The sequence below is a fragment of the Ursus americanus genome, chromosome 2 (genome assembly GCF_024610735.1).
Source record: "Ursus americanus isolate L20-20 chromosome 2, mUrsAme1.1.p, whole genome shotgun sequence".
Classification (NCBI taxonomy): domain Eukaryota; kingdom Metazoa; phylum Chordata; class Mammalia; order Carnivora; family Ursidae; genus Ursus; species Ursus americanus.
Genome location: NC_142128.1, coordinates 73,039,176 through 73,054,610, shown reverse-complemented (window position 1 = coordinate 73,054,610; position 15,435 = coordinate 73,039,176). Strand labels below are relative to the sequence as shown.

Genomic DNA, 15,435 nt, shown 5'->3' with positions numbered 1-15,435 from the left:
AAGCACACTACCCGAAGACAGGGAGATTAAATTCAAAGAAAACAGCAGGAAAGGAGTAGCTCTAGGTCAGCTGTATCAAAGACAACAGGTACAGAGAACAAAGAGCCCAACTAAAACTCTCACCCCTAAGGACTTTGCCCTTCTCTGCCCCAGAAAGCAATTAACACCAGCAGCACTGGAAGTACCAGCAGCCACCACCCACCCAGGCAGTGGGGCATTTCCCACCTTCCTGAGCAAGCAGACCTCATTCCCAGGGATGACCTACAACATCCCTTGGTTAACTAAACCTGGAGTCTGAAAGGTTTATAGGGAACTTTTGGGCTGTTTTAGGGTACAGAAATGCAAGAGAGAGAAAATGAATCTAAGAAAAGAAAGAAAGAAAGAAAGAAAGAAAGAAAGAAAGAAAGAAAGAAAGGGAAAAGAAGAAAGAGAAAAAGAAAAAAACAACAACAACCCTAAACCCACTACTTTTCCAGACCTCAAAATTTTTCATCAGGAAAATATATCATCCGCACACTTTCAAACATAACTGGATTCCTGCCCAGGTACAGTACAAAGGCCAAATTCAAACCTGACCGAGAACTCCAGATTAACATGTGTGGCCTTCCAGCCTTGATTCCTGCCTCCCACGTTTCAGGCCCTTTTGCCCAGCATCTGCCTGGACACATGCTCTGAATCTACCACAAAGTGTATTACCTGAGCCAAGAAGTATTGCCTCAACCTTCTGGAATACCAAACGAACACAGGTCAATGCAGCAGCAGGAGCGGCCAGGTGGGTATCAGGAGCCACCTGGCCTATTTAAACAGCTCCCACTGTCAAGCACAGGCCACCAGGCAACCCTCCAGGTAGCTAGCCTGATGCAGAGACCCAGTCCCTCAGAGGAGAGGAACACTGACGGGGAGGAACAGGGGAGAAAGAAAGATCGGCTAGCAAACGCACTGTGGGGGGTGGGGCAATGACCTTCATCAAACACAAGATACTGTTTCTGAAGTTTACTGGAAGATGGTTTCCCCCTTCTATAAAAAGAAAAAGAAAAAAAAACAAGAAGAAAGGAAAGGAAAAGGAAAGAAAAGAAGATCATGTTGCAACTTCCTTCATCACAGCACACGCTCAGGAAAAAAACCCAGGCCTTGCTTCACTTTCCCATCTGCGCTAACGGTCAGCTCCATCCTGAGCCCCGACTTCTGAGGCCCTGAGAGGCGGGAAGCAAAGATGGCCAGAGCCTAGGGACTGAGAGCCACCCCATCACCTGCCAGCTGCCTGCCCATGCTACCACCTGAGGGGCTGAACACAGGACGGATGAGATTCTTCAGAGCAAGAGAGAAGTCCTGTGAAGGCCCAAGGAAGATAAAAATAGGCTCTGCCACAGGGTCAGCCTGGCCACCTCGTTTTATGACCCTTTCCTCCCTGGCTCTATTCGATGGTCAGCCAACACCCAGGCCCAAGCATTTCCTATTACCAGAAAGATCCCTGGGAGGAGGTCCTTTCTTTCCCCCTCAGCCAAACAGAAGGTTGGGAGCAGCCAGTGTAATTCCTCTCGTTGTTCCTTAGCATCCCTCCCACCGGCCAAACTTTTCTCTGTGCCCTCCCCTGGCTGTGTCACCAGGATGATTCCAGGATGTATGATGCCGGCAAAAAGGACCCCATCCCCCCACCCCTTTCACCCTGAGAAGCCCATCCCATGTCTCCATGTCCTCTGGGGCCACCCCACTGCCTTGACTCCACCACTCACGCACCAGCACGTCCCTGAACCTCTTTCTTGTACAGAAACCCCCACGTCACACCACTTGGCCTGCTTCTGTCAGAGATTGTCAAATGGGAGTATGTGTGAAAGGGCACAATCCTGACTGTGGGGGGCGGTCGTTTTCATTCCCTTTACACACACACACACACACACACACACACACACACACACACACAAACACACGTTCACTCCCCTTCTGAACTGTAAGTTCCCAAAGGCAGGGCCCACTCCTTATCATTGTAGCAATTTGTACAAAATAAGCCTTCTATAAATATTTGATGATACAACATAAATTGCTAGAGCAACTAAGCACTAAATTATAATGGATTCATGGAGGAACTATTGGAGAGGCAGTATCATGAGCCTAAAGGAGCCCAGGTTTTAGAGTAAGAACCTCCCATCATTAGCAGCCCCAGGGGCTTTGCACGTCCAATTCCTCCTGACCCCTCCTGCCCGCTGCCCCTCTCCCCTCCCAGCATTTCCAAGGTGCACTCAAACACCACCTTCCCAGTAAAGCCTTCCCTGAGCCACACACACATTCTAGCAATTCCACAGCCTCCTGCCCTCCTTTCTTTTGCCACTATATCTATCACCATCTGACAAGCTGTACCATTTAATTGATGACGTTTTGTCAGTCTCCCCTAGCTAGAATGCAAGCTCCATGCAGACACAATTTTTTGTTTGTTTCTTTGATACATGTAATGTATCCCTGGGACCTAAAATAATTTATAGCACTTAGTAGGTACTCAGTAAATCATTGCTAATGAATGCATTGTTCTGAACATGTCTGACCATGTTCTTCCCTTCTGTAAAATATAAGTATTCTGTAAATACTTTTACTTTGCAGTATTATTTTAGGACTTAACAAGAATAGAAGTAAAAACCTAACACAATGCCTGACACAAAGTATCTGCTCAATAAAGACTGTTACTAATCTTGGAAACCTTCACAGTGTTGCTAAACCTTCCACAGTGATCTGAATGAGGCAGAAGACTGAAGATTCTTGTATGTATCAAACTTGATCTGCTGTTCTGATCTATCCTTAGGGAGACTACAAAAGTCAACCTCAGCACTGCTAATTAATGTTCTTGAGTAGTAAGTTGCTTCGGATCTCAGAGGGATAGAAGGCACCCTACGGCAAATCCTGCTTAGAAAGGCAGGAGTCTAGTCTAAGCTGCTAGAAAGAATCAGCCCTCATTGTTCCAAATTCCTCTCATCTCATATAGCAGAGGTATTAAAGGGGTCTAAACCCAAGGGGATGACCCTGACTAGTCTCCCATTCGAGGCTAATCCTGCCATCTGGGCCTCCTGATGGCCAGTCAGCAGGGAAGACAGGAGGCAGACATGGAAGAGAATACATGTTTATAAACACTGGTTGAACGGTTGAATGAATACAACTGCTACAGCCCGGGGAACGGTGACAGAACACCAGCGTGCACAAAGTAAGGGCAGAAAGGAATGGACGGTCCCTGCTGCCTGGAACCTGGGCTACCCACCTTTTTCCCAGTGTAGGGCTATTTTCCCAGCAGTGGGGTTAAAGAAACAGTAATACAGAAAGCCCTTCATGCAACGCAGGAGTCCTCTGAGATCGAGTCTGAGATCAAGCCTGAGCCCTGTGATTCACAAAGGAGGAAACTGAGTGAGGCCCAGACAGGTTCTCAGACCTGCTGAGGACCACACAAGCCAGGTCTCTTGGATACCAGTCCCAATCTGGGTCTCCTACAAATCTGTGGCATGGAGTTAGGTGGCCTCACGAGATTCAAATCTCTGACCTCAGACCTGGCAACTTGGTACTCAACACGGGTCTTCTTGCAACACACAGGAGCAAGGCCAACCGTAAGATCACCTTGGACTGCATCTGTGTGTCTCTGCTTTGTCTGGAGCTAACTGGAAGATGCCAAGAGCTGGAGGAGAGCTGGCCAGTTCCACATCTGTCCCTCCCTCAGTTCAAATTCTCTGAAAGGCAGAAGGGTCATCTCTGTAGTGGAACAGGAAAAGGAGGGGCTCTGGATCAGGGAGGAGAAAGAGAAGAGGCATCAATGGGAAACTGTGGTCAGGGCCCTTACAAGAACGAGAAATCCGTTAGCAGAAACAGAAGGTGCCAGCTTGAGTCAGCACATCTGAAGGTGTGGAGGGAAGAAATGCCCAAAAGACTGTTCTGCTATGAATGGCTTTTTAGCAGACAGGAGGAAAAACAGGGACAGACACTTGGGGGGCCTTTACTATATCCCTGGCTCAGTCTCAGAGAGCCTATCCCAACGTTATTCCATGCCCAGAGCCGTCCCCCTTGTCCCCCACCACCTGAGGATCACCATCGGGACCTTACGTTTAGGCAGGTAGGGCACACTATTGTTCAATTACCACACCTTTATTAGGCAGCTAGGTACAATGCATGATGCCAAAATACTCTATGATTTTTTTTTAATGAGGGCATACTGTCACCTGGAAATAAGAAAATATAAAAATAATGAAGATGTGAGTCTTCAGGAACTTACAATCCACTATCTAGAGGGGCCCCTTGAACATGGAGAAACAGACAGAAACAGATAGAAGGGAAGAGTGTCTTGGCAAGTCTGACAGGGCAGGGCAGGGGAGAGCCACTTCTATTTGAAAGCTTTCAGGAAAGTGGCAGCATTTGTACAGGGTGGGGTAGGTAGATACAGGCAGGGGTGGGGCAGGGAGGCAAGGAAGATACAGATGGACAGATGGCATACATACCATGCATGGGCAAAGGTGCAGGGGGGTGGGGGGGACAGGACAGGGTCCTATTCAGGAAACAGCAAATGTAAGCCACTTAAGCTGAAACATAGCAAGTATTCAGAAAAAAACAAAAAGAAAAACAAAAACCAGATTGGGGTCAGATCAGGGAAGGATCTGGAAATCTCCTATATTCTACAGGCAAAGTGAACCCACTGAAGGGTTTAACCTGGGAAGCTACATGAACAGAGCTGGGCTTTAGGCAAAGTAATCCCCCAAGGCCCTGAGGGGCCAAGCCCTTCCTTCCCCAGCTGAGGTTCTCAGAGGCAGCCGTGTGTTTCTCCTGGCCCCCACCCCACCCCCCTGCTCTCCATTCCTTCTTTCTCTAATTATACCTCAAACTCCAGTTTATGTGCTTTTTAAAAATCTAAGGCAAGGTAACCAAAACAAGTCCATGAAATCAGAAGGCTAAGGGGCACTCATGCCCCTCCTCCCCCAGGCTAGGAGCCCAGGTGACCAGCACCCTGCCAAGGGAGGGGGACACGGAAGGTATGAAGCCCCGGAGAATCCCTCAGGCTCCGGTGGAAAGGATGGGACACTTGGGAGCCCAACAGTCAGAGGGAATAACAAAACTTCAGTGTTTGTATAAACATAAGCATTTACAAAGCAGGCTACTATACACACTCATTCTGTCCCCATTTCCTTCTACCCTTCAGAGATCTGGGTGCCTGTAAGGACACAGGCATGGCGAAGGGCACAAGATGACCCCTGCTACCGTCACCAGCACAGGAGAATTGACAGGGTGCTCCAAGTTCCAAGGCCCCTGTGGCCTCCCCACCAGTCCACCTGCATTCCTAGGATGCTCTAAGTTCCACACGTGCAGCCTCCAATGTCCAGGGCTCCCTCTCCACTTCCCTGCCCCCCACGGTCCTCTGAGCTCTGGAGAAGTCAGGCCTGCCAAGCAATCTGCAGGTTCTCCACTTAGAGAGGCTTCAATTCCCCAGCTGCGCTGAAGGCTGGCCTTTAGAATCTACAAGCCTTCCTCTAAGAATTACAGAAGTCAGAGAAGGAGGCCCGGGACAGAGAAGAGGGAGGGTACGGTTACTCCAAGGACAGGAGCTCCTTCTGTCAGAGTTAAAAATAAACTCTTAGCAATTTACACCCAACTCCTCCCTCCAGAAGCCAATAGGCCTTGGCAGATAAATCTCTCCCTGCAGAGAAAATGAGGCCCCAGGGGGACAGACAGGAGAAAGCAGTCCACAGAGACATGGTCCAGTATGCAACTCTAGGTGAAGCCAGAGGGCCCCCCAAGACCTACCTCGGCTCCTATTACTCTCCCTCACACACCTCTTCTCCCAAACAAACCCCAAGCTCAGAAAAAAGACGCAGAACCTTTGTTTGCATGGTTAGTACCAACACCTGTCCAAGGATTAGATAAATCAGAAAGAAGAGAATGCCAAAGTCGAGCTAAAAGAAATACTCTGCCCAGTATCTATCAGTTACACAGGTACCCCAGCTACCTGAGCCCCTTTCCCTCACCTGCCCAGGATCCCTAGGCAGTAGGGGAAGAGACCATCTCGATGGACTTCAGTGCACATAGATAGCAATAACCCTGCCCCGACCGTCAGGTGACATAAGAGACCCATGTTCTCTGTGACCCACTGCAGGTGGAGAAGCTGGAAAGGCCAGAGGGGCCCTGGCCTGACTCAGGAAGGAGGCCCGAGAGCCAGGGCCTAGTGAGCCTTGGAAGCCAACAGGATGAGGTTACGCTTCTGAGCATGGTAACCCGAAGCCCCACACTGCAGAGGGGGAGAATTTAGCTTGGCAACAGGGCAGGAGTCCTAGGGCAGGTAGCCTGCACAGTCACAGGGCAGTCGGGGTGAGGGCCTGGGGCAGCCTCACACGGGGCTCTCCCACTCATTCCCACACACCTTCTGGCGGGGAGGTCTGCTTGCCAGTGCAGCCTGGAGGAAGCCAGAGCAGGAGGAAACACAGGGGAAAGTCTCATGGACTCTGATGAACTTTCGCACCCTCCCCCTAACCCTTCCCCTGATGGAGAAGAAGCCAGGCACCCCCACGGAGCCTGTGTATGCGCTGCCCTCTTGTCTTATAGCCAGGGCTTGGCCGGTGGTTGGGGGCAACTTGCTTTCCTGAGCGCTAGGAGGGAGATATGACACCTGGAGCAGCAGCAGCCATGGCTCACTCCCAGCTAAAGAGAAGGGGGCACATGGGGAGACCAAGTGCGCAGAGAGAGACTCAGGTCCGCAGTGTGGCCGCAAGACCTGGGGCAGACGGCAGGGCTGGACTGTGAGGGGAGACTGCAGCACTGGCAGGTTTATTTTTAGCTGTTGGGACAGAGGGGCTGAGTAACAGTTCCAGGCCCTGGGCGGGAGGCCAGGTTGCAAATGTCCCGTGTGTAGGCTGGGAGCCTAGTGACACTATGGATCATCACAATGGCAGCGAAGTGATGGACGCCATCACCTGCCACTGAGGGCTGGGGGCAAGGTGCCCCAGAGGGGTGTGAAGGTGGAGGAGCCGGCAGGGGTTTGGCAGTAGGTCCCCTTCGCCTCTGCTTTCGGTTCAGAAGACTCAGTGGACGCAAGTGAAGCAGAGAGAAGGCATCAACAGTAAAGCCCCCTGTGTTTCCCTCCTCTTCTCTGAGACAGAAAAGGCTTCGAACCGTGGCCAGTTTCCGCCTTTAGCCACCACTCCTCACCTTCCAGATGAGTGCTCCATGGACACTGGCCATGGAGATGCCTGGGACGTCCCTCAAGAGTAAGATGCCCTTTCATATGACCCTTCTGGGCAGCTCAGGTTCCTAGCAGAATAAACACAGAGCTTGGCCCGTCTTGGAGGGGAACAAGAGTTACAGACCGGGTTTGACCTTGGGGCCGCGTCCCAGCCTCTCCCACCGGCCGGCTAGCACACAGAGATATTTACTGGATCAGAGAATAAAGACCCCCAGCCCTGCTCTGCCAGAGGCTGCATACAACTTCATCCCCTTTCCACTGTGTGTCTTCTTCCTCCAACCACAGACGATGGCCTGGCACACAGGACCCCATAGTCCAAAGCTTCAGGGCTGAAACTACTGCTTTAGCATTAAGTGAACAGGAAGAAAAGGAGAGAGAACAGACAGTTCCGGGCATTTCTTTCTCCTCTCGCTTCTTTGGACTTCAGATATCCAATCTTACAAGCCTTGGGGAGGGCGGGTGAGTGGTACCCGGATGTAAACCCTAATTTCCTCATCAGCTTTGGGAACAGTCCCCACCTCTCACCTCTGAACAGTTCCCAGTCCATTCCACATCTCTGGGTGAATTAGAAACCCATTTGGATAAGCCTAGCCACAAGCCAACACAAAGCCTGCCTAGTGGACAGTGGGTTAGATTGCAGCCCTCACTCCATCCCTCAGCTGAGTGTCCCGTGCAGGGCACGGCCTGAACAACCAGTCACAGCAGCCACATGTGGCCCCACACCTCAAATGGGAACAAAGTTTCAGATGGAGAACATGAAGAATTCCTCATCTCCACCTTGAGACACCACTATACTAAGATTCTTCTGACTTCAAGGTAAGAATGGATCCCCACCCCAACCCCACCCTCAAGTTACACAGCCCATCCTCTCTGCTGGTGCACCAGCTGGAACACTTTCCAAGTCTTCGCACAAGAGAAGGAGCAAGTGGTCAGTGATGATTAGTAATTAACTGGATGCAGCTCCCCTAGAGCCTAGCATCAAGCCTATCAAAAGGGCATCCATGCTGGCCCAGGTGCTGCTGATGGTCAGACATGGAGGTCAGCAAGCCATCCTGACAACTCTTGGCCTCTTTCCCTGGCCCAGCCTTCCACCACCCCCCAATACCAGTGCTCAGGAGCAATTGGTAGCCTGACCTCTGACATATGCACCAAAGCCTGGAAAATTTAACTGACCTACTCAAGGTCACATGACCCGTTAGCAGGGCACACAGACTGGACCCCTTTTTTTGCTTTCTTCTCTAGCACTTAACCAATAATAAGATAAAAATTTGTATCCATATATACCTTAAAATGCAAAATATCTGTATCCCTCTAATGATGAGAAAAGGTACAAAATCTGATTTGGGTTACACAGCTGCCCAGTGGCATGGCCCCTTCTTTTTACCGATGTCCCCATTTATGAGGTGACCTATGTAGAAAAAGCCTAGTGACCAGTTAGGTGAGCTCAGTTTTGCACTGCAAGGGCCATCATCTCTCTAGCAACCAAAAAAACCAAAGGAACCCAGCCTAAGAGGAGGTCCCAGGGAACTGTGTCCCTGACGAAGACACATGGTAAGACCTTGGACATAGCGCTGACCCTTTCGTGACTGGCCTAGCCTCCCACTCCAGTGAGATGGAAAGAGTCAAGAAAGACGATCAGGAAGTGTCACCAGCTCTAAGGTGCAATGAGGTATGGGTCTCTTTACCACCTGGCCTTACATCATTACCCAGAGCAGGTGCAGCCCCTTCGAACACAAAGCCCTGCCTGCCCACCTCCCTCCTGGTACACTGAAGCACTGGAAGGGTGCAGTTCAAGGAAGAGAGAAGAAAGGAGATGCCACAGGGCCCGTGGAAGGGCCTGAATCAGAAGAGAGGAAGCAGGACCTCAAACCACCAGGGACAGTCCTGAATAAGAGCATGGGAGGGCCTCTTGGGAATCACGAAAGGACTCCAATGCAGATGTCAATGCTCGGTCCTTCCCCACTGTGGCTGACACTCACATCCCTGAGATTCACGGGTGACAGGAGCTTTTGCCCCTCCTCCAACCCCAGGATCTGGCCAGGGATTAAGTCTGTAGTCCTGCAGCTTGACTCCTCCAAGCTTCTCCCTGAATCCTGACACCTGCTGCTTAAGGAGACTCATCAACTGGTGATGGGTCAACTCCTCTGGCCCCAAGCAGTCAAAACATCTTAATCATGGGCACCAATACCTTCAACCTGCTGAAAGGGAACCTCTTCATTTCCCAGGTATCCACCAATATCTGGTCCTGAGGCCTGGGGCTCCTTTTCTCCTCCCTTCCATCAGCCACTGATCCCAGATCTTAGCTAGAGATTATTTTCAAGCTCGATCGAAGCCCAGAATTCACAAGTGAAAAAGGACCATGCGATGACCCAACTCTGATCCTGCTTCAGTGGATGCCAAGAGTCCGGCTGCAGTAAACAGGGGCCAAGGCCCCACAAGAGGGAGGGGGGTCTCTGAAACCAAAAACTAGGCCTCCCCAGTCTGAACCTCGGTGATTTGCCACCCTTCTTTACAACAGCCTGTTTACTTCATGCCCCTCAAATACGGTAAAAATTACTTTTAATATAAAGCTAGGTTTGGTTCAATTCTGGGCCACCAACCATACTGGCTCCTTGCCCACCTGATCTCCTGTTCTCCTCTCAGGGCCAGTGTCACCAGCCCCTCCTACAGATCTGCTTATACTTCAGAGGCCCAGCAATGAGCCATCTCTGGCTCCTATGGTCCTCACAGATTTCCCTTCCAAAACTCTTCTACCCCCAAACACACGATTTCACCTCTAGACCAACACCGTGCAGAACTTTCTACCAGCATGAGTATATTCTTCCGCACTATCCAGCTCAGCAGCCAGTAGCCATGTGTAGCTACTGAATACTTGAAATGTGGCTAGCTGATTTTTAATTTAAGTTAGATTAATTAACTTTAGTTTAAACAGCCAAGAATGGGTACTGGCTGCCATATTGCACAATGCAGACGACATCTGTTAATGCCTTCTCCAAGTTGGTTTCTTGACCCCCTAAATTTTAAGGCACTTTATATGTCTGTATCCTCTATACAATCAAGCATATATTAGTATGCTCAACGAACGGTTAACAACCTATAACCTCAGTGGATATCAAAGAGGCTGATGTGGGGCACCTGGGTGACTCAGTTAGTTAAGTGTCTGACTTGATTTCAGCTCAGGTCGTGATCTGAGTCCTGAGATCAAGTCCCGCCTTGGGCTCCATGCTGGGCCCAAAACCTGTTTGAGATTCTCTCTCTCCCCCTCTCCTGCCACTCCTCCACCTCCTGCTCTCTTTTTCTTCACAAGAAAAGAGACCGATTTAGTCAATGAAACTTTCCCCCCCATGTGATTCCATCCAGCAAACTGCATTCAGGACACCGCCCCTCAGGCTGCCATGCTACCAATCTTGCTCCCCAGGAGGTATTCAGCATGAGATGTGCCGGAGAGGACGCTGCCTGTCCTGTGGGGCTGGGGGAGCTCCTGTGTCTCCCTCTGCGTCCAGAAGAAGCGTGGGAGGTTCCGATTATCTCCCCTTCAGAACACCAAAGGAAGCCACACCACAGTGACACAAAGTGACCTGGGGAGGGAGAGCCACTGGAGAAAGGAAAGGAGAAGACATCACAGGACACTGTTTTCTCTAATCCACGCAATGGAAAGATAAACAGAGATAAGGTATGACAACATTCTATATTTTGTAAAGCAATAATACGCTTCAACTAATCAGAGTCATGCAGCGGAGAGGGACAACAGTGCCAGCTTTAATTAAATTTGTTCAGCTAATACCCAAGAGTCCGTATGACACAGAGAAGCAGGAAGCAGCTGAGGAACCCCATGGGGAATACAACTAATTATTACCCAAGTGGGTTGAGACTAGGTGTCCTTACCAAAGAAATAGTTAACAGAATTCCTACGTTCTTATACAAAAAATAAGTAAGATGTCTATCAAACACTCCCTAAAAGGGGCGGAGATGGTATAATTTTTTTTTTTTTTTAGAAAAGCTTCTTACCCGATTTAAAACTCATGAAGCTGCTGAGTTGTATAGACGCTGCCCCTTCAACTTCAGGGGTTATTGCTGGGGAGGCAATAAATACCCACCCGGCACCCCCTCACCAACAGTCAAGGAGGTGAGAGAGGAGTGCCTCAGGCCTGAAGGGCTCTGGAGCAGCCGCCAACCCCAGGTCTGAGCCTGCTGACGTCATTGCGGTTATGAAGTGGGAAGAGGCCTGAGACGGGAAGTCAGGTGTCCTGGGTTCTAATCCTGCCTCTGCCAAGTGCATGGCTCTATTACCTCCAGTGAGTTTTTGCTCTGGGTCTTGGTTTTCTCATCTGCAAGACAAGGGGGTTAGATGAGATGACCTCTGGAGTCCCTTCCAACTCTGACCAAGTGTAAGACTCAGAACATAGAAAGAGCAGCCAGGATAGATGGTGAGGTGAGGTCACAGCACCCACTAAAAGCACTAAAATGTTGGCTCTCTGAGGTGGAGGTAGAAAAGCAGCAGCACGAGTTTGGACTTCTTTTTTTTTTTTTTTTTAAGCACTGATTTCACTTAAGAGGGCTAAGAGGTCACCAGACCACAAAAGGAGCAGGACGTGGTAGCCATCACCTCCCATCCACTCTCAGAGCTGTGAAACAGCAGAGGCCCTGCTCCAGCCCTACAGCTCCTGCCCCAAATCCCCAGGAATGGCCTAACACACAATGTAGAGTACGGTCTGATCCCTTTTTCCACAGGCACCTTCCCAGTGGGGCAATCCGTCCTAGCCCACAACATCCATCCCTCTTGTTTTATAATCAAAACACTCCTGGTTTTGAAAATCATTTTACTACTCAGCACCTAAAGTTAAGTTCATCAAGATTCAAGATCTAGAAATCTCTTTGGTGTATGTCTCAAACAGGATTCCCCCCACAAGCTGTAATTATGTCTTAGCCAATATTTGGATATGGAAGAGCTGTTGACACTGCTGTCGGTCTCCGAATGCCTCATACCTTCTTTCTTCCTCTATTATTAAGTTTTTACACAAAGATGTGTGGGAATCTACAATTTAACAGTTGAGTCAACTTATAAGATCTGGGCGCCGACTGCCTGTCAAAACAGACTGACTTCAATCTTCACCCACTTCTAACCTGAGATGGATGAATTATGAGTGTTATTTAAAATGCTGCTGGATTTTTCCTTTGGAAACTATTTACGGAAGGGAAACATCCAAATCTCTCTCCTATTCATTACAATAACAGAAATCTGAATTACAGGAGAAATCTGAATTGCCACCCTACAACACTTTAGCATGTGGTTTTCTGTGTCATTAAATAGAATAAAAAGAAGTTGAGAGCTTTTGTTCTGAAGTCTTTATTATAATAGTCCAACTGTCTAAGGGAATGAACAGCTATCGTCCCCAAACTGCTGATGGGTGAAGGCAGATGGCCTCTCAGAGGGATAGAAAACTCTCCCAGAAAGAACGTCTGTCACTTCCTCACCGGCACAGGTTAACTGTGGTCAAATAGTCTTCACTCAACTCCACTCCCCAAGGTCAGAGCCACAGTTAAACCACCACACCTCCTCCCTGTCCCCACTTACGAGTATGGAAAAAGTGGTCTAAGGCACAGCAACCAAAAAGCCCACAGCAACAGCTTACAGTAAAAACCAAAGAATCTGACAGTGTTGGGGCTAGCTGAAAGCTCCCCACCCCCCACCCCCAAAAGGAGGATGCAAGCAGCAAGGAAATAATTTTAGAGGCCTTAAAATCTGGAAATTGGACCTGCTTGCCCTCTGCAACTGCAAAGTACCAACCAGAGTTCTGTTACATCTAATTATATATTCCAACAGTTCCACCCATCACACCTATCTGAGTTTTGTATTAACAGCTGAAATACAGCTAGCTGGGGGGGGGGCAGCCAGGGGGAAGAGAAAAATATAACACAGGAAGTATTTTTCTTCTCCTCCAATCATTAAGATGCCCCAGGGGAAACAGGCCTGATGTGTCACCTTTAGAGATGTGGTTTGATCTGAAACCTGTCTGAGGGGAAAACCTTTTTAGTGACCCTGAACACTGGCTCACACTGCACTAGGGACCCACCCATCTCATCAGACCTCCAAGTCCATTCTGTTTAACTTCTGAAATAGGTATTCTCACTTAAATCCTCATCCCCTCCCCACCCCCAACCACCACACCCCCTTAAAAAAAAAAAAACACACACACACAACGAGGTTGGGTTTCCCCAGCTCAAGGATAACGCTCCCTCCTACTGTCCACCAATCGCCTATGTCCAGAGCTTAAGTGGCCATCTCCGATTTGCGGAATCAGCACCGGGCCAAGCCGTGGTTTAGAGACCGGGTTCACAATGATCAATGGAGCTATGGAAACAGCAGACATCGCGCCAGAGCCTGCTGGCCTTCCATCTGGAGCCTCACAGGCACTGAAGGTAGGAGGGGGGGGCTGCTCTCGGATCAAAACAGTCCCTCCCCCGCGCCCGGGGGGCGGTGTCCCCGCGGAATCTCCAGCCTGGCACCTCCCGGGCCGGCGCGCCCCAAGGCGTCACGGCCGCGCTCGGGAGGCCCAGGGAAGTGAAATCACACATTCCGGCTCCCAAATAAGGAGCGAGGCTAAATAAACCTCTGCTATCCGACTTCTCCAAACTAACCGACCAACCAGCTCAATGAGTAATGGGTCTTTTGTGCCCGCAGAAAGAAAGAAAGGAGGGAGGAGAGGATGGGGAACCACAACCCCCGAAAATCACTTCCTTGAGCCGGGGTGAAATTAGCAGAAGTGGTCCCGAAGCCAACCGTTGCGCCTTGGCTGGATCCCGCTCAAAGCCCAAAATGGCAGAGTCCTCACGAGTCCTCTCGGGTCCCGCCACTCACACCCGGAGGTGACCGGAAACTCGGTCTGGCGGCGTGGTCCGCGCGGACCTGACCTTCCCTGTGGCCCGCCCGCCCCCTGCCGCGCACTTGGCTACCCTCGGGAGCCCGGGACCCACAGCCCCGCCGCGGCCACTCCTCCACGGCCCAGTCGGACTGACACCGGGTCCGGGAAGGGTCCGCGCGATAGCGCCCGGCGACTGTGCGCTTCGGCCGCTCTGGAGCGCGGGGCGGGGGTCGTCCCCGGGGGCCCCCCTATGCCCGTCCTCCCCTCCCCCGGCCCCCGAACTTACTTTTAGGGCGAATTTCTCCTGGGTCCTCTTATTGAAGATCTGTAAAACTTTCCCGTTGATGCCCAGTCCCAGGACCTGGGTGGTGACCTTGTAGTCGTCGATGATGGCGTTCTTCTTGATCTGCAGGCTCGACTTGACATGGAACTGGGGAAACTGCTGCGGGGGCTGCGGCGGCGGCTGGGCCAGAGGGTGAGGCTGGGCCGGGGCGGGGGGCTGCGGCGGCGGCGGCGGCGGGTTGGGGAACAGCACCGGCGGGGTCTGGCCTTGGGAGTTAGACAGCATGGTGCCCGGAGACGCGGAAGCAGAGGCGGGAGGGCCCGCGGCCGCCCCCTCCTCCGGGTCCGGACGGGGTCCCCGCCACCCCCCGCCCGGCTGCGAAGTTTGCTCCGGGCTGGAGCCGGCTTCCCCGCCCCGGCCCGGCTCCAGGCTCGGCGGGTCGCAGGGCTCCGTGGGTCCCGCCGTGCGCCGCTGGCGCCCACCAGCCCTGCTCCCTCCCTCCCACCCTCCCCCCGGGGGCCTGGCGCTCGGGGGACCGCGGGACGGCGGGGGCCCGGCCCGGGGGGGAAGCGGCCGCGCGACAATGTACCCAGCCCGGGGGCCGGCGGCCGCGTCACAGCCTCGTCTGCGTCCGGGGCCGGTCCTTAAAGGGGAGGGTCGGAGGGGCCGGGCTTGGGGAGGCGGGGCGGGGCCGGGGAGGCGTGGGCGTGGGGAGGGGCTGGCCTTAAAGGGGAGGACGCGAGGCACCCAGAGTGTGGCGGGCCGGGGCTGCCGGCTGGGGCTGGGGGGTGAGGGACAGGGAATGGGGCTGAGAAATCCTGGTTCGTAACTGATCGGAGCCACGCAAAGGCAAGAGGGAGCCGTATGAAAGTAGCTGTATAATTCACGTAGAAGAGCCACTTTCCTCCAGTTGTCTGTCTCTTTTAGACCGCAGCAGCCAATTGGGAGAAGGGGTGTATTTTGAAGGCGAGAGGTGGCTGACTAGTAAGTATTAGCTGCAGGAGACCTCGGGTGAGCAGGAATTACAGAGAATTACAGAGGTCCTTCGTCCTCGAAATAGGTGTGAGGCAAATATTAAATATTTTCTAGGCCGTTTT

At 51.5% G+C, this 15,435-nt stretch overlaps 1 protein-coding gene across 1 annotated transcript in view; it reads right to left on the bottom strand.

The window, feature by feature from the left end:
• Nucleotides 1-14,845, bottom strand: part of MAPKAPK2 (MAPK activated protein kinase 2) — a 44,536-nt gene extending 29,691 nt beyond the window's left edge. Inside the window, exon 1 of the mRNA XM_045787750.2 lies at nt 14,342-14,845. Within this exon, the coding sequence (XP_045643706.2) occupies nt 14,342-14,623 (282 nt within the window). The 5' untranslated portion in view covers nt 14,624-14,845. The remainder of the gene's footprint in view (nt 1-14,341) is intronic.
• Nucleotides 14,846-15,435: the final 590 nt, after the last annotated feature.